This window comes from Bos mutus, chromosome 5, assembly GCF_027580195.1.
Source record: "Bos mutus isolate GX-2022 chromosome 5, NWIPB_WYAK_1.1, whole genome shotgun sequence".
Taxonomy (NCBI): Eukaryota; Metazoa; Chordata; class Mammalia; order Artiodactyla; family Bovidae; genus Bos; species Bos mutus.
Window position 1 is genome coordinate 42,654,413 of NC_091621.1, and position 17,807 is coordinate 42,672,219.

Below are 17,807 nucleotides of genomic sequence, written 5' to 3' on the forward strand. Positions count from 1 at the left end.
GTTTCTACCCTATGGGTCTCAAAGTTTTACCTTAGAGCTTGTTCTGTCAGCCCCAGTGGTCCAAGCAGGGCAGATGCTGGCTGAGATTAGCAGGCTTCATCACTGCATCTGAGTCCTGCCCTCAGTTCCTGTTAAGGAACATTCTGACAAGACAGTGGCACTGCCATCCTCTTCCTTGCCCTTCTGCGCTCCCCAGGGCACCCGCTGGCTCAAATGCACTATCCTTGGGCACCTGTGATCCCTTACACTCGATGACCCTGAGCCTCTCGAGTGCTCAGGGCTCCCATCTGCACACGGGCCAGGGCTGTATCAGGGCTGGAGATGTTTGTCTTCTCTGTGCCTGTCACTCTAAGGGTCCACTTTCTCAACCCTGAGTAAGATTTTGGTTCTTAAGACTGGCATGGACGTGCTCTCCAATCATCCTTGTACTGTAGATGGCCAACCCCTCACTGGTAGAACTAACACTCTCCTCAGGATTGGTTCCCAGTAGCAGAAGCAGGAAATTCTGCCTCTGTCGCCATCATAATAGGCTTGCTTCCCACCGGGTGGCTCTTTCCTTTCTTCCTCTGTGCCATTATCTAGCTTGGTTCTAACCAAGAAGGGAATTTAGGATTCAGGACGAAGGCAATCACATTTCAAAACTGTAACTATAAAAAGTTAACCTTTGCCTCCGTGGATGTGAATACTCAAGTATTGCCTATGTGCAGTCAAACCCAGCAAGGATACAACCACTGTTCGCAGTCTGGAATGTGGGGGTTTATCAGACTTGAGTAGGAAAAGCAGAGAGAAGTGTGTGTGGGTGATAACTTGAAGTGGAAAAAATTGATGTCAAGGACATTGAAATGGCATCTGTTTTCACCCAGGCTAATTACATGTGTAATGAATGGCTGATGAACCATTATTAATTTCAAGCAAATAATCTACAGTTTGCTCTTGGGAAAAGAACTCTTGTGTAACAGATAAGTTCCTGTGACAAGCCAATTCTGAATCTCTGCACACTTCATTCCTATATAAATGAACAAATTCTTTGTCTCCATACTACTAAAAATGATGGTAGGGACAAAATGAGAGATGGAAGCAGTTAGGCAAAAACAGGTTATTTTATGCATAAACATCCATTCTTTGGGGTTCTCATCCTATGTGCCAGGGACAGAAGCATTCTTTCTCTTCATCACCCGTAATCGGAGCTCCCAGCTGGCAGCCTGGCACTGGTGCCTTTTTCTCGATGCCAGTGCAATAACAGTAATCTGCAGGAAGCTGGCTCTGTAGTAGGCTTAATTTTCTTCCTAAGAGAAACAATCAGCTACTGATTTCATTTATGTCCCTGTAAGGGAACTCCCTGGCCATGGGAGCAGAGTATGGTGGGCTTTTCCAGGCAGTCCCTAGAACTTAGAAAACCATTTCTCCCCAGTCTTGCTCTCAGGGCCACTGACCCTGATTCAGTGGTTGCACACAGACTCCCCTCTGGCCCAGTGCTTATCACAGTTTGCGGCCAGCAACAGCCCAGGGGGACGGAAACACCCACTCAGCAGTCGGCCAAGCCAGGAGGTCGGCACGTGAGCACACAGTGGTGTCTGCCTTCCAGGCCAAGGTGCACAGACAGCTGGAGCGTTGGGGGCCTTTGCCCCGCTCTCCACATCAGCCTAGAAACCGAAGCTCCCGCTTAAACGTTGCTGTGGGCAACATTAGCACCTCGAGCTACTCAGTGTGCCCCTTGCATTCTCCCTCCTCCCAAAAGCACACACCCCACTCAGTTACAGCATCTGAGACCACAAGGCTCTACAGAGGTCACAGCTGCCCCAGGTCCTGCCTCCCTCCCCTTTCTGGCTTCTGCAAAATAGCCACTAATCTAAAGGAGCCCCTGGCATGGTAGTAGCTGGGAAACCGAAGAGAGAAGTGAAGGAAGCTCAGTGCCTCTCAAGGACAGTGAACACTTGGGCTGCCTGCCTTCTCCTGTCCTCCTCAAGCCCAGAGTCTGCAAAAGACTTGTGGACCACTTTGCGTCCAACTTTAAGCCTTCCTGCCCTCCTTTCTCTCCAGTACTCTTGCCTGGAAAATCCATGGACGGAGGAGTCAGGTGGGCTGCAGTCCATGGGGTCGCTGGGAGTTGGACACGACTGATCGACTTCACTTTCACTTTTCTCTTTCATGCAATGGAGAAGGAAATGGCAACCCACTCCAGTGTTCTTGCCTGGAGAAATCCCAGGGACGGGGGAGCCTGATGGGCTGCCGTCTATGGGGTCGCACAGAGTCGGACACGACTGAAGCGACTTAGCAGCAGCAGCAGCCCTCCTTTCTGGAAGGCATTCAGGTGAGGAGAGGCCCACTGATGGGTTCTGTTTCTCAGGCTAGCGGGGTCTTCTTATCCTTCGGCTGTCCCAAAGCAGGCCCTCCCCTCACCTTCTGTGTGGCCTCACCTTGCATAAAGGGGCTCACACCCCCCACCTTACGCCAGCGCTGCAGTGGAGCTGGAGTGGGACCAGTGACACATGACCCATCGCTGCCAGAGGATAAACCTGCAGAGCAGTTTTGGGGGTCCTGGGAGATCACATGGGACAATTCTACCTTGGAAAACCAAGCATGCCTGTGTCTGCTGCTAGGACTGAATACAGCTTATTCCAGGGCTAGGGGACAGAAGGGAGTGCAGGAGACTGGTCACTTGTTCCTTATCTGGGCTTGCTCTTGGCAGACCTCAAGATGAGCCCATTGTGGGGAGGGAGGGGGGTGAGGACCTGGGCTGGAGCCAAGGGAAGAAGCCTGCCAGCACCGTCAGCTGGCAAACCGAAGAGGAAAAGCGGGCCTGGTCTGTGCCCCATTCCTGTTCCCCACCTGTCTCTCTCCTTTTCCCCCCCTTTCCCTGGCCCTGCCAGACTCTGTCTCCCTGGGTGCCCGCCTTCCCTCCCCTGGAGGGCGGGGCTTGGCTGCACCCACGTGTGTTGGAGTTATATGCTCCCAGCCAGCAGGGGAGCTGGGGAGAGTGGCACCCAGCTGGCGGCTCAGGCAGAGAAGCAGCACCATGACCGGCAAGAAAGTCTGCATTGTAGGCTCTGGCAACTGGTAAGCAGCTCTGTCAAGGAGTGTGTTGGAGGGCAGGGGGGCTCCCTCAAGTCTTCGGAAGTCAGGGAGGGAGGCTTGGTGAGCAGGAAGTGCTCCGGCTCCCGCTGCTGTCTCTTGCCTACCCCACCAGGACAGAGGGCACCCCGACCCCTCCTGGCCCTTGCCTCTCGGCAGTGGCACCTATACCTTCCCCCACAGGAAGGGAGCCTCCAGAGGACTCCCTGCCTGAAAAGCTGCATGGGTGGCAGGGGGGGGGGGGCAGTGTTGGGAGATCAGAGAGCTGGCCCCCTTCTCAAGCAGCAGTGTCAGGGAGACTGAGTCTCCTTTCTATTGCCTGCTTATTAGAGACACGGTGTCATAGGGGAAGGGGTGACAAGGGAGGTGGCAAGTAAATAATCCAGTGGATACTGTGATATCCTGAGGTGGAGCACTGTCCCCTCCCCTGCCACTGTTCCTGCCTCACTCCTCCAATTTCTGTGCTCCCCGCTCCCGCCAGGGGCTCAGCCATCGCCAAGATTGTGGGTGGCAATGCAGCCCAGCTGGCACACTTTGACCCACGGGTGACCATGTGGGTGTTTGAGGAAGACATCGGGGGCAGAAAGCTGACAGAGATCATCAACACACAGCACGAGAATGTCAAATACCTGCCAGGGCACAAGCTGCCCCCCAATGTGGTGAGCCCCAACACCCCGTAGAAAGGGAGAGGGAAGCGGAGGGGGTGCTTCCTGCCAGGCAGGGGCTGTTTCATGTGCCACTGGACTTGAGAAGCATCTCAGGAGGGCTCCTCCGGGCACAGGGTACCCTCGTGCACAGCTCCCAGAGCACTCTGGGACTGAGGACAACCCGAGTGCATACCCCTGCATCTCCACTTTGCCCGGTGGGCTCCCAGGAGGAAAGGGAGGGGGAAAAGATGAGGAAGTTGGTCTCCATGACAACCAAAGGCAGGTTCTCTGGTTCCCAGACTTGGGGTTCAGGTAGTGCCTGCCTCGGGCTCTAATCCTGTTACTCATTCACTGGGTGATTAGCAGACATGGAGACTGCTCCTTGGACTTAAGGTCTTTGGTCAAATCCATGTGGCTTACTCCCCACCTAGAAAGGGTGAGCAGGGAAGAGAGCAGGAAGACTGGGGCTCCATTCCCAGCTGGGGGCCCTAAGGAGCAGGGTGATGAAATCTTACTCGTCCTCTTCCTCCTGCCAAGCCCAGATCTCACTGTCCCACAGCCAAGGATTAGGAGAGGGCTGGGAGGAGGTTTCCAGGAGTTCTCAAGAGTCCAGGACAGCTGAAGTGTAGAAGAAATAATGGTGAGGGGGAGAGAATAGAGTGTCTTGCTCCTCCAGGTTCAGCCCTTCCAGATTCAATCCCCAAACTACCCATCCTTCTTCCCCACCAGCCTCACTCTGGCTCCTAGATCTCCCGAATGGGGCTCCACAGGGGCTAGAAGCAGTCTGGCAGGCCCATGAGTACTGGTCACCCCCACAGGTGGCTGTCCCTGATGTGGTCCAGGCTGCAGCGGATGCCGACATCCTGATCTTTGTGGTGCCCCATCAGTTCATCGGCAAGATCTGTGATCAGCTCAAGGGCCACCTGAAGGCCAACACCATTGGCGTGTCTCTTATTAAGGTGCCAGAGACACCTTCCTGTGGAAGGGGGTACAGCCACCTGCTGTGGGACTCAGGGTTGGTGAAGTGAGACAGAAAACTGCACAAGTAGGCCAGGGATTTTCTGAAGAGAGAAGAGTTCGCTTTGGGGAGGCTGGGGAAGCAGATGCCGGGGGCCACTGGGAAGAGGAAGTTGGTTGGGGAGTAGATAAAGTGTCAATCTGGAGGTAGGTGTCTTAGGGAATTTAGATGTACGAGGGATGCCTAGGGGATATGAGAAGCAGGCTGGTTTGAGGAGCTGAGAAGGGATGGAAGCTGGTTTGGAGTACTTGGGGGTGGGGTGTTCAGGGGTGTGGAGGGGTACATGACCTCGGAGAAGTAGGTTGCAGGAGGATTTTGGGATGCTTTCATTTTCACATGAAAATGCTACCTGCTCTCCTCACAGCAAGCTCTGGTTGCGCTGGACTAGGGGAGGACCTTTGGGGAGGGACACTGACGCACAGTGAATTTGGAAGGGGCAGGATTTCTGGGTGGGAAGCCCTCAGTTGGGGTAAAAGGCACCTGTCCTGAGCTCCATCCTGTGCCCAGGGGGTAGACGAAGGCCCCAAGGGGCTGAAGCTCATCTCTGAAGTGATTGGGGAGCGCCTTGGCATCCCCATGAGCGTGCTGATGGGGGCCAACATTGCCAACGAGGTGGCTGATGAGAAGTTCTGTGAGACAACCATTGGTGAGACCCCCACCCACCTACATACATAGTGCAACTCTAGTTATATCCCCTCCCCAGGCTTTATTTCCCACCCACCTAGCCATCTTCTCCCCAGAGGGCAGGCGAAGGAAGAAGACCCCAGCATTAGAGATGAGGGGGGTTGGACGCCCCTGTGGAAAGAGTTGTAGGTCCTGCTTCAGGCAGGTGCGGGAAGAAGAGTCAAGAGCCCTTTCTTAAAGCCCTACCCCCTCCTCAATTTAGGTAGCAAGAACCAGGCTCATGGACAGCTTCTGAAAGAGTTGATGCAGACACCCAATTTCCGCATCACGGTGGTGCAGGAGGTGGACACAGTAGAGATCTGTGGGGCCTTAAAGGTGAGAGGGGCACAGAGGCAGCTATGGGGTGGGGAGAAGGTCCTGAAAGAAGGCCTAGCTTAGCTGTACAACGTTGCTGGGACTCCAGGTGCTCACTCCCCATCCTCACTGAGTACAGGACACATGGGAAGCACTGCAGAAGCAAAGCCAGGATCACTCAGGCCTGCAATCGCTTAACTTCAGACACTGGGCTCCCTTCTTCCTTTCCTCTGTAGCCCCTTGTGGGACACCCTATCCCTGGCTCAAAGGGCTGGTCTGGTGGGGAAGAGGAGATGCCCTGGTAGAGCACCCAGGGTAACGGGAGATGAGATGTCCAGGACACCCAGACAGACTGATGACCAGAACTCTGGCTCCCAGACAGAGCTATGGATGACTATCAGGGACATAAAACAGCCATGGATGGGTGGGCCAGGTAGACTGGTTTTCAGGGAAAGTCCTCAAGGATGGAGTATAGGGCAGGGCTGGGGAGCCAGGAAGCACAAGTCAAGGCTAAAAGAAGGGAGTGGCAAGGGGGGAAACCAAGAGTGGAAGGAGTTGAGGAGCCCACCCACCTTCCTTCATTATGAAGGAAGGGGGCATGTCATGGCTGATGGAAGAAGCAGGAGGCAAGTGCTGAGGGTCCCAAGTGGGGCCTGCGGGAGGGATCCTTTCTCACCCATGACTCCACTCTTCAAAGAATATAGTGGCCGTTGGGGCTGGCTTCTGTGATGGCCTGGGCTTTGGCGACAACACCAAGGCAGCTGTGATCCGACTGGGACTCATGGAGATGATCGCCTTCGCCAAGCTCTTCTGCAGTGGCTCCGTGTCCTCTGCCACCTTCTTGGAGAGCTGCGGTGTTGCTGACCTCATCACTACCTGCTACGGAGGGCGGAACCGGAAGGTGGCCGAGGCCTTCGCCCGCACAGGAAAGGTGGGCCCTAGGGAGAATGGAGCAGGGAGGGTGGGCCCTGTAGGTGTTAAGGCAGAGGAACCTGGCTTGTGGCATCTCTTGAGCACAAACATTAAGATTGTTGTGAACATTCCCATTTCTTTCCTCTTAAGACCCACCTCCTGCCAGAGCCCCAGTCTCTCCATCTCACGCTGACAACTCCCTTCTCCCATTTCCATCTGCCCGTCCTATTTTTTTCACAGTCCATTGAGCAGCTGGAGAAAGAGATGCTGAATGGACAGAAGCTGCAGGGGCCCCAGACAGCCCGGGAACTGCACAGTATCCTCCAGCACAAAGGCATGGTGGACAAGTAAGTGTCGGGCCCAGCCTCACTCTTGAGGGAACCATGGCCAGAAGTGCTCTCCCCGTTCATCATCTTCCTGAACCCTCCTCACTGCCCAATGTGAAGTAGGCAGAGAGGGAAAGGTTGTCTTATGTTTGCAGACAGAGCCAAGAGCCTGGAGAGGGTCTAGTGGGCCCACTGTCCCCAGCTAGTGCATTGTCTTTGAATTCTTTCCAGTCTAGTGCTCTTTATACCACATTGCTAGGACCTTTTACATGGCCTCCTGCTGTCCTCTGCTATGTGAGTGGACAGGAATAAGCTTCTGTGACTGTCCTGCCTCTCTGTCCATCACCCTCAGTCTAAGCCACTTCTTTGAGGCCATCCCTTCTGTCTCCAAATACTGTCCTGGGTGGTGAGGTGTGCAGAAAAGGACAGTCTTCTTTTCAGGGAGCACAGAGACAGTGGGGGTGATGAACTGATCAGAGCAGAGCTCTGTTGATTTGAGAAAGAATCATAGAGCAAGAGAATTCGAAACAAGCTCAAAAGATCAGCTCATGACTGGTCAGGTAAAGCCTCCTGGTAAAAGGAGCAGCCTGGGAAGAAGGAAACTGGCATTTACTGAGCACCTTCACATAACTCACAATCACTTCTTCACTACTTTGTTATACTGACTCCCTTTTACAGCTGATGATAGTGAGGCTCAGAGAGGTTAAGTGGCTTGCCAAGTTGGAACAGAAAGTTGATGCCAGGAAATCATGCAGGCAAGTTCAATATGATAGGGAGACGGGCAATAAGAACCTGACCCTAAAACCCAGGGCTAGGAAATTCAAATTCTCAGCAGTTGGAAATTGAGAGCCAGGGTCTGCTTGAGCTTGAAGGCGGGAAAGCAGGGAGTACAGGGTTAGGGGCTGGAGGATTGGGGGCTTGTCTGGAGGCCAAGCTGGCTCTGTCCTTCCCCATTCTAGGTTCCCTCTGTTCACAGCTGTGTACAAGGTATGCTACGAGAACCAGCCAGTGGGGGAATTCATCCACTGCCTGCAGAATCATCCAGAACATGTGTGAGCAGGCCTGAGGCCCAGGCCAGGCAGCCTCTTTATCAATGGAGACAGGCAGAAGCTTGGGGTGCCTGGCCACCAGGAGCTCCGGGACTCCCCACGGAGCAGCGTCTTTTCAGCTTTTCACTGAGTGACAGGAGGCTGAGGGCCCGGGTTCCTGCCTGGAGATCCTGAAGCAGCCCACAACCTCTCGGCCATCACATCTCACCAGAAATGGAGTTGCCTAGTCCCTCTCCAAATGGGGAGCTTTCTCCCTGTCCTGTGAGAGGGGCAGAATCAGCCCCAGAGTGGCCTGCTTTGGGCCTGTCGGGGGAGGAGGGGAGGGAAAGGGAGGCAAGGCAAGGGCTGCTTCGTGCTGCCTCACATAGACCAGAATTCTTGTCCCCATGCCTCAGCTACAAGAGGGATGAGGCAAGGGCTGCAGGGAGGGGTCTGGGCTTTTGAGCTGACATGGCGCCAGGGACCCCTTTGCTCTGACCTCTGCCAGGCCCCACAGGGCATCAATGGATCTCTCAGTGTTTGTTCACAAAATACAAAGATCTCAAACAACCGCCTTCTAGCTTCTCCTAGCAACATCTGCGTCCTCAGAAAGCTCTGGTCATCTCCCCTTTCCCCCTCCCCCAGGCTGCCCTGGCACCAGGGTTGCTGCCACGCTGGCATCTCTGGCCATGGGGCTTGTCATTCTCCCTCGGGACTTCCCGGTCCCTACTTCTTTGCCAGCTTCTCCCTACCATGCGTGACCTTTCCAAGCCTCTCTCACCCTCCCCGCCAGTACCCTCTTTGGGGAGCAGGAACTTAATCTGCTGACAGAGCTACACCTTTTCATAGCAAACTCAGATCACCCTGCTCCCTTTGACCTTTGTAACTGCCCTGCCTCCCTTCTTGGGAGCTCTAGTGGGGGGAGGTGTCAGCTGGGTCCCTCCTGCTGCTGTCTGCCCAAGACATCTTGGATCCTTACCTCCTCCTAAACCCTATACCCAATTCTCAGCTACCCCTAGAACAGCCAGAGCAGCTAACCAGCACCTGTACTTGGAGGCCAAAGGGCCAAAGAGTGGGTAAGGGAGGACGAGCAGGTCCCCATCTTGGTGGTCCTGACACTCCAAGGTCAGCTCTCCTTTGTCACCGGAAGGCCTTCTCATGCAGTATTGACTTCCCTAGCACCTCAGGAGCTGGGAAATTCATGGAGGAGGAAAAACAGTCAAACCACACTACCCCCTGGAGTGAGAGGAGGAAGGAGAGGTCTGTGCTTGGCAGTGGCCTTGCTCCAGGCTGGAATGAGGCAGCAGGGGAATGTCACAGGTCAGCAGTTTGAGCCCCTGGCTATAAATAGAGCCCAAGGGCTCCTGTCACGTCCAGCAGAGGGTCTCAGCTTCCTGTGTGGCAGTGCCTGGCACACTGGCTCTGGCCAGCATTAAGTTAATCTTCCCTTACTCCTGGACAAACCAGGCAGGTGCTTGAGAAGAGGAGTCACCCTCACCAGTGAAGGGCAGAGCTTCCTGGGTCAGGCAGTGAGGCTGGGCCCAGGTCTGGTGCTGACTGGATCCAGAAACTGCCTCTCTAGGAGGTCAAAGTCAGGGCAAAATGACAGTTCCTTCCCTAGGCTGCAGCTGCGACCCTCTTGGAGAGTCAGAAACCTTTGCTTATTTTTGTTCACCATTAACTGAATCTGAGGCTTCTGAATCAGGCCTATTCGCCTATCCAAAAACCGATTTGGTTTTTCCAGAAACAAGTTGGGGAAGGACACTTAACTGCACGTGGCGGTGCATGTGCAGTGTGCATCACTACATGCGTATGTTTGCACTCATGCCACGGGAAAAAGGAAAAAAGAAATCTTTCCTCGATTGTCCTAGCCACTCCCGGCCCCTTGCTGGGGTGCCCACGCAGTCCCGCCTTCCCCAAGTGGCATCCCCCCCAATCCTTTCCAGGCGCTTTGGGGCTATATCACGCCGCCTGCAAGCGGGGAGGTCACATATGGGACAGAAACATTACGGAAATGCGACCCTTGCGCCCACTCCGTGCCCATGGCTACACCGGCCGCAGTCCTGGGCGGCCCAGGCCTCGCGGTGCGGGTCGGATTCCTACCTGAGCTGGGCTTAAGGGCCGGCGGCGGGGAAGAGGGCAGCTCCAATCTGTAGGGGGCGCACAGTCCCCTTCAGAGGGCTGACTCTGAGAGAACCTACCTAGCTACCGGAGACGTCACTGTGCCACAGGCTGAGGATTGGCTGGTTTCCTCAGAGTTGGAGAGAAAGATCGCCTTTTCTCTCGTGACTGATTATCCTAAAAGTTCTGGTTACAGAACTTGGGTCGCCAAAGACCTTTTCTCAGTGAAGAATGACTACAACCCCCAGAAATCAACAGGCCTCTCCGAGAGGAAGACTCGTCTGAGGATGCGTACTAAAGGCGCCTGACCCGGAAGTCGGAAGTTCAAAGGCGGCAACCAATCAGAGCTGCCACCGGCGCGGGCTCCCGCCTTCATGGGCGGGTTTATGCTGCGTCCGACGCGCAGGGCTCTACCCTCGTCGGGAGCCAAATTCTAGAGGGTAAGCGGGGCGAGGGGGCGGGAGAAAGGGTGGTGTTCGGCACCAATAGCGCCTCAGCATTCAGTGTTGTTCCTGGGCCACTATTCTTACTCGTTCTCGTCCCGGGTGCCGCTTCCGTCTACGCTCTGAGGTCGCGCAGGCTGGAGGCCTCGGTCGGACGGCAGGGAGCGGCAGCATCCAGGTACGCCCTGAATCAGGCCGGAGCCCGGGCCTCCGGTGTGCTGAGGCGCTCCCGCTGGGGCCGGCCTTTGCTTACCGCATCCTCGCATGCCCAGTCTTCGGTGTCCTTGAGGTTTACCGCGTATCGTGCGCTGCTTCCAGCCCAGCATCCTCCTCGCGGCCGTGGGTTTCTGTCAGGCCTTGACTCCACCGCGCGTTTTGTCCTCCACGCTCTGACTCTGGTAACTCTGACCCTTTCTCATCTTGTAGTCCGCTGTGCCCTGAAATGCGGCTTTCCCGGGCACCCGTTCCTGTTTATCGATTAACTGGCTCCACTCCTTTGCTGCTTTCAATTCCTGGGATATCTCTCCCTCCCTCTTCACTGACGTAAATCCTCCCAATCCTTCTAACGACTGCTGCCCGCCCGTCTCCACCTTTCTGCTAACTTTTCTTGAGCCCTCGCTTTGTCTCTGAAGTCTCAAAATGCCTCTTTTTTTCTAGTCACTGCTGTCTTCTACTTTGTCTAACAGAATTTGGGATGCACAGCTTATCCGCATCAAACCATAAACTCCTTTGGGACAGAAGCCACCTTCTCTGCAGCCTTCATACATAGCCCGAGTGAAAGGTAGATAAGTGAGTAGTAAATCTAAGCTAAGGTGAATGGACCCATTTGAGGAAATGAGTTTTCCAGAGGAGAGAGATCTGAGCTTTGAGGTTCTCCCGTGTTCAGGGGGCAGAAAAAGAAAAAAGAGCCACAATTTGAAAACGTTTTTATAGATTACACCCTTGTGTCATTTTTCATTATGGTTCTTGTTTTCTTTTTGTTGTTATTCTGAAACCAGTCTAACCCCATAACAGACCCTTGAGCTTTATTGAGAAACCCGATGCCCCATAGATGAGAAGGTTCTCCTGCTAACCTCAAAAATTTTCATTTTCAAGGTTAATCCTTCTACTTGGACTTCTAATTTCCTCTTTTTCTGGGCCATCCTAGATCTTATTCCATCCCACCCACCTCACTCAGTTTAGCCACCAGTTTCTTCTTTTCTTTGGGAGTTGGTGATGGACAGGGAAGGCTGGCATGCAGCAGTCTGTGGGGTCGCAAAGAGTAGGATCCGACTGAGTGACTGAATTGAACTTCTCTGAAAACATTCAAATCTCCTTATCAGTAAGCAAAACAAAACTAGAATTTACTTGACCTTGTGTTATTCTTATCATTGCCATTCCCTTAACCAGCAAATCACAACATCAGTTCTTATCTTTGGGGTGAAAGGGGGTTATGATCCTTCTAATCAACTGTTTCTATCCTAGAAAAATGCATAGACATGTTGGGGTTCATGGGCCTTTTTCCTTCTGGCCCAGTATACCCAAAAGATAAAGCATATCTCTGTTAGTGGCAGTAACTTGATAGAGCAGTGATTTTCAACCATTGTCATGGTTAAATGAAAGAGCATTCCACGTGTTTCTGGAATTTCCTACCTGTTTTCCTTCCCAAATTGTTTTCTTTCTTCAAACTGGTGTTCCCTTGACTTCACTCTCTTTGGTTTTATCCTCTAATTTGGTATCACTTGTTATTTCCATATGTATCTGTAGCCTAGCCTCTTTCCCAGGATTTGTTCCATATTTGTATATCCACGTGTCTGGCAGACATCATCATGTGAATTTTGCGTTAAGCATCTTAACTTGAACGTGTCCAATTCATGATCTTGGCTGACGCTTCCTGCCTCCACCACCATCCCCATACACACATATAGACACACCTGTTTCTTCTCTTTTCTATTAACGGTATCCCACTCCATAAAGTTTCCTCAGTTGTTAACTTGCAGATACATCAACTTTGCCCTAGCCCATCCAATTAATAAGCCTTGTTCTACTTCCAGAATAATTTCTTCATCTGTGTTCTCCTTTACTACTGCCCTGCTTTAGCTCAGGGTCTGAAGAGTTTTTGTTAATTTGAAAATAGAAATCTCAAGTTGGATTAGACAGGAGAAGAGATTCTAGAAAATTTTCATCAGTAGATCTTCTATCACTCTTCTAGGCAAGATCTACCACCCTATTTCCAGCCTTCTTCCTCCAGCTCTGAGAAGAGGTGGTCCTATAAGTGGTTAGTGTCTGGCCAGGATAATGGAGGATAGGATGAGAAAGAATAAGTTAGGTGGAGTTTGAAGGCTGCCAACTGGGAGCTTATTACCTTAGTGTCCTGCTGTGTGTGTGTGTGTATCTGTCTGTCTCACAGCTTAGAGGCCTTTCAAACTTCAAATAACCTCTGTGTGTGTGTGTGTGTGTGTGTGTGTGTGTGTTTCTGTCTCACAGCTTAGAGGCCTTTCAAACTTCAAATAACCTGTGTGTGTGTGTGTGTGTGTGTGTTTCTGTCTCACAGCTTAGAGGCCTTTCAAACTTCAAATAACCTGTGTGTGTGTGTGTGTGTGTTTCTGTCTCACAGCTTAGAGGCCTTTCAAACTTCAAATAACCTCTGTGTGTGTGTGTGTGTGTGTGTTTCTTTCTGTCTCACAGCTTAGAGGCCTTTCAAACTTCAAATAACCTGTGTGTGTGTGTGTGTTTCTGTCTCACAGCTTAGAGGCCTTTCAAACTTCAAATAACCTGTGTGTGTGTGTGTGTTTCTGTCTCACAGCTTAGAGGCCTTTCAAACTTCAAATAACCTGTGTGTGTGTGTGTGTGTTTCTGTCTCACAGCTTAGAGGCCTTTCAAACTTCAAATAACCTGTGTGTGTGTGTGTGTGTGTGTTTCTGTCTCACAGCTTAGAGGCCTTTCAAACTTCAAATAACCTGAAAACATCCCTTTCTTATCTTGCCCCTGTGCCATTTGGTTTTCTTCCTCTGACATTATTTAATGTTACTTTCAATAGCCACTTGGAATTATGATTCAAGGAAGCTGTGCCTCAGCTCAGCATTGGGATCCACCCTCAAGGACTGGCTCAAAGGCAGTATTCAACTCATGGGACTTACTTTGAAAAGTAATTAGACATCTTACCCTACTCAAGATCCCCTCAACCAGCTAATTCTGAACTTCACTTCTTTCAAATTCTTTACTTTTAAGAAACCTATTCTCACTAACTGCAGTCAGAGTTTTAATTCTCTCAGCAGAGTCCCAGATTGAGGAACATTTTGTTCAAGATGAGAGATTCTTTCTCTTGTTCCCTAGCTCAGACTATCCAGGGAACACTTAAATTAGAAGTAATTTATCTGAAGCACATGTGAGTTAACATTTGCTGGGGCCTCAGTAAGTTTGTTTTTAGCCCTTGGGATAGGTTCTTGGTTTTATGTTTGAAACTTAGAATTAATGCTGTAGAAGGTTATGTCTAATTGAAACAATATAAACATACTATTGGCACTATTTCAAGGATACTATGGCTTTAACAGATGCTTGAAGACCAACCTGGGAATCTGAGCCATAAATAAGATGATTTTATGGGAAAACAAATTGGATATTGCCCAGAAGGCTCCTATGACAGAATAATATACTGCTAATATTTAATCTCTGGCTATTTCCATTAATTCCTTTCTGGCCAGAAAAACTGATGTGTGCCTAAAGTAATACACCAATTAAGAACATTTCTAGGTGGTCCATACCAGTCACTTCATTCCATAAACATGGAGGGTCAAGTGTTAGCTGTGATGTCATTCATATACACCTGGTTTGAGCTATGTTTCTGTACCTTGTATGCAGACTTTGTTTGCCCTTTTGAATCTTAAGAGTTCCCAGCAATATCTTCCAGTATGTGCTGTGCTTAGTTGCTCAGCCATGTCCTACTCTTTTTGACCCCATGGACTGTAACCCGTCAGGCTCCTCTGTCTATGGGGATTCTCCAGGCAAGGATATTGGAGTGGATTGTCATGCCCTCCTCCGTGGGATCTTCCCAACCCAAGGATTGAACCCAGGTCTCCCACATTGCAGGCAGATTCTTTACCAGCTGAGCCACCAGGGAAGCCCAAGAATACTGGAGTGAGTAGCCTATCCCTTCCCCAGGGGATCTTCCCAACCCAGGAATTGAACTGGGGTCTCCTGCATTGCAGGTGGATTCTCTACCAGCTGAGCTACCAAACTTTGCCATGTGAGTAGCAGCTATTCAGAATAGAGTGCAGCCAGATAAGCAGGGGAGGGGGCTGGGCAGATGAGGCCTTATCCTTGGGTCTAAATCCAGTCTGTCTTTATAGGGGACAACATGCCAACTGCCAAGCAACTAGCTGACATTGGCTACAAGACCTTCTCCACCTCCATGATGCTCCTCACTGTGTACGGGGGTTACCTCTGCAGTGTCCGAGCCTACCACTATTTCCAGCGGCGCAGCTCCCGGCGCCAGGCTGCAGAAGAACAGAAGACCTCAGGAGCCCTATAGAACTGGGGGGCTTTTTTCCTTGAGCAGAGAGGCCTGAGGCATGCTGTGGAAAGACTGCACCTGCAATCGTTTCTGAGTCAAGAGGACCAGGGCCTTACTGGCTTTCAAACTCTGCTCTGTGGAAAATGCCCATGTTTTCTCTGGTGCAGCCAGTTTGGAGAGGCTATCGAATCAAAACAGGAATGGGAGGGTGAGGCACACCTATAGACATTAAATACTTTGCCATATCTGTGTCTTGGTGCTTTTGTTTACTTGAATAGGGTGTGGACCACAGAGGTGGGACCTTGACTACCCATTTTCTAGTCACGGATTAGAGTTCCATATCTTGGGCTCTGCCTATTAACTAGTTCTAGGAATAGTAATCTCAACTCTCATGATCTCAATGAAAAGACTGCCCCAGCACCTGTATAAATCCCCCGAGAAGACTCTGTAAAGACCAAAGCTCTTTTTCGGTCAGGGGCCATTTCTGGACCAGTTATTATGTCCAAGTAATGGGGTTCTGTGGTCAGCATGGCCACACGTGTCAAGGGAGGCAGAGGCTCTTGTTTAGTAGCTGTATCAAAATTGCATGAAGTAGAAGAGGGATAGTTCTTAAAAAATGTGAAGGACTTCTGGGCAGCCTATAGTAATGCAGTCTATCTCCTTAGGGACAGTGGGTATAAGCATCAGGTTCGATTTCTCTTCTTGCAAAGAGGATATGAAAGAACAGCATTTGAGGCAAAACCCAACTATGAAGAGAGACTTACCATTTCATTTTGAGCTTTGAGACTTGCTTGTTCATGTCATTCTCGGTAATTGCCCAAATAACCCCCATTATTTGACACCTGTCCTCTCTTTGCTCTCGTGTACACACTGCTCTGACTTTTGTCTCTCTGTTCCTAAACCTATCACCTGAAAGCCCTGTTCCAGGATTTAGAAACTCAGCTTTCCTATATCCTCAACCCTTTTCCTCTCATCCTTTCTGGACATGCTAATGAAGGACTTCACTGCCTTCTCACTTGCCTATAGTAGGATCATGGTTCTCTCAGCTCCCCAATGCCACTTCCAATAAAAATAGTCCTTTCTGAGGAGCTTTCTTACATTCTCATTTTCACTGTTTTAAGACTTGAAGACTTTAACTCTGTGGATTCCTTCTTTTCTTCCCATCTGTTCCTTTTTGGCCGAATCGGCTTCCCTGTCCAGCCTGTACCCAGAGCCAATCCTCTTAATAGCGCCCCTGCCTCCAGCCTTACCCTTAGCCCCAGACCTTGTTCCCTGAGTTACCTAACTCACCCTCTTCCTCCTCCCCAGTAGATACACGTGCTTCAGTGGTAGTTCCTAATTTAAAAGACTGGTTTGAAGTTGAATGAGAGATTTCATATTAAGTTTAATACTCTGGTACATGACAAGAAGTGTCACCTATTCAAACCTGCTGCTGCCCTCCACACCTGCATCTTCCAGGCTTACCTTTTGAGCTTCAGATAACAACCAGCTGCTTGCTATATCCACTTGAATCTCTTACATGACATGTCTACAACTAAGCATTTCTTCGTATCGCCAGGACCTACTCGTGTTTTTTCCCCCTTATTTTCAACTATCATCTAAGTCAGGAATATAGGGGTTTTATTACATTATTCCCTGTATCCTACTGCCAACCAAGTAATTGTCTTACTAATTTTTACCATTTAAACATCCATTTGGTCAGTTCTACCCTTGTCATTTCTTGCTTACACTTTTGCAGAAGATTTTTAGTTCATAGTTCCAATCTTTACCTCATCAGATTTGCTGCATTGTTATCTGATAATTAGATCTATATTGGCAACAAAGGGAGATCATGGCATTCTCCTGCTTCAGATCCTCTTTGAAGCTCAACCATAGACATCAGGTTAAGAATCGCTGACTCAGGTACTTCCCTGGTGGTCCAGTGGCTAAGACGCCACGCTCCCAAAGCAGAGGGCCCAGGTTCCATCCCTGGTCAGGGAACTAGATCCCTTATGCTACAACTAAAGATCCCACATACTGCAACAGAGATTGAAGATCTTGCATGCCACAAGCATGCAAGATCTTGATGCCACAACATCATAGCCAAGTGAGTTAAAGAAGCCCTCACCTATATGGTCAAGTCCAAACTCCTTAGTATGGTGCATCCTCAGGTCCTTCAGATTTGACCCACCTTTACGTTCCTACCTCACCCTTTAGGTTCTCGTAACATCAAACCCCTTGTGTGGTTGCACGTTGTTTCTTGTCTTCATGCTTTGTTCGTGCTTTCTCTTTAAATGGAACCTCCTTTCCATCTTACAGTATCCTTTTTCCAAAAAGGTTTCTCTGACCCTTTACCCTCCCATGCTGGGCCAAATATCTATAGAATACACCACCTTTTCTCTTAAAAAAAAATCTTTAAAAGCACAGAGAGCTAAGACAATTTTGAAAAGAAAGAAGATGGGTTGGGGCTACCAGATACCAAGACACTATAGAAAGCTAATAGTAATTAAGTGTTGTGGTATTAGTACAGGAGCAGACAAATAGACCAATGGCATAGAAAAATAAACTCAGACACAGATCTATCTATCTATCTATCTATCTATCTATATACACACACACACACACACACATATATATATGAGAAATTGAATATGAGAAGATATATCACAAACCCATGAGGAAACCCATAGTCTCTGTTGTTATGGATACATAAGTGGTTGTAAAAGTATAAAAAATGGATTGTAAGGACAACAGTAGTCATTATATTGGGGGTGAGGTAATGTGGAACAGG

General features: G+C 50.3%; 2 protein-coding genes across 17 annotated transcripts; both read left to right on the forward strand.

Moving 5' to 3' along the window:
• Positions 1-366: 366 nt before the first annotated feature.
• GPD1 (glycerol-3-phosphate dehydrogenase 1) lies at positions 367-8,552 on the forward strand. Its single transcript, XM_005892017.2, has 8 exons — positions 367-3,057; positions 3,554-3,731; positions 4,538-4,678; positions 5,245-5,383; positions 5,624-5,736; positions 6,413-6,646; positions 6,868-6,974; positions 7,913-8,552. Exons 1-8 carry the CDS (start codon positions 3,017-3,019, stop codon positions 8,007-8,009), a joined length of 1,050 nt encoding a protein of 349 aa, XP_005892079.2. The 5' UTR covers positions 367-3,016; the 3' UTR covers positions 8,010-8,552.
• A 152-nt stretch (positions 8,553-8,704) lies between these two features.
• Positions 8,705-15,282, forward strand: COX14 (cytochrome c oxidase assembly factor COX14). Of its 16 annotated transcripts, none has more exons than XM_070370751.1 (4): positions 10,583-10,723; positions 11,232-11,326; positions 14,614-14,770; positions 14,861-15,282. In XM_070370751.1, exon 4 carries the CDS (start codon positions 14,882-14,884, stop codon positions 15,053-15,055), a length of 174 nt encoding a protein of 57 aa, XP_070226852.1. In that variant the 5' UTR covers positions 10,583-10,723; positions 11,232-11,326; positions 14,614-14,770; positions 14,861-14,881; the 3' UTR covers positions 15,056-15,282. The 16 variants fall into 16 exon arrangements, with proteins under 16 accessions (XP_014332561.1, XP_070226853.1, XP_070226860.1 ...); XM_070370748.1 differs by having other exon boundaries at positions 14,874-15,282; XM_070370754.1 differs by having other exon boundaries at positions 14,733-14,770.
• Positions 15,283-17,807: the final 2,525 nt, after the last annotated feature.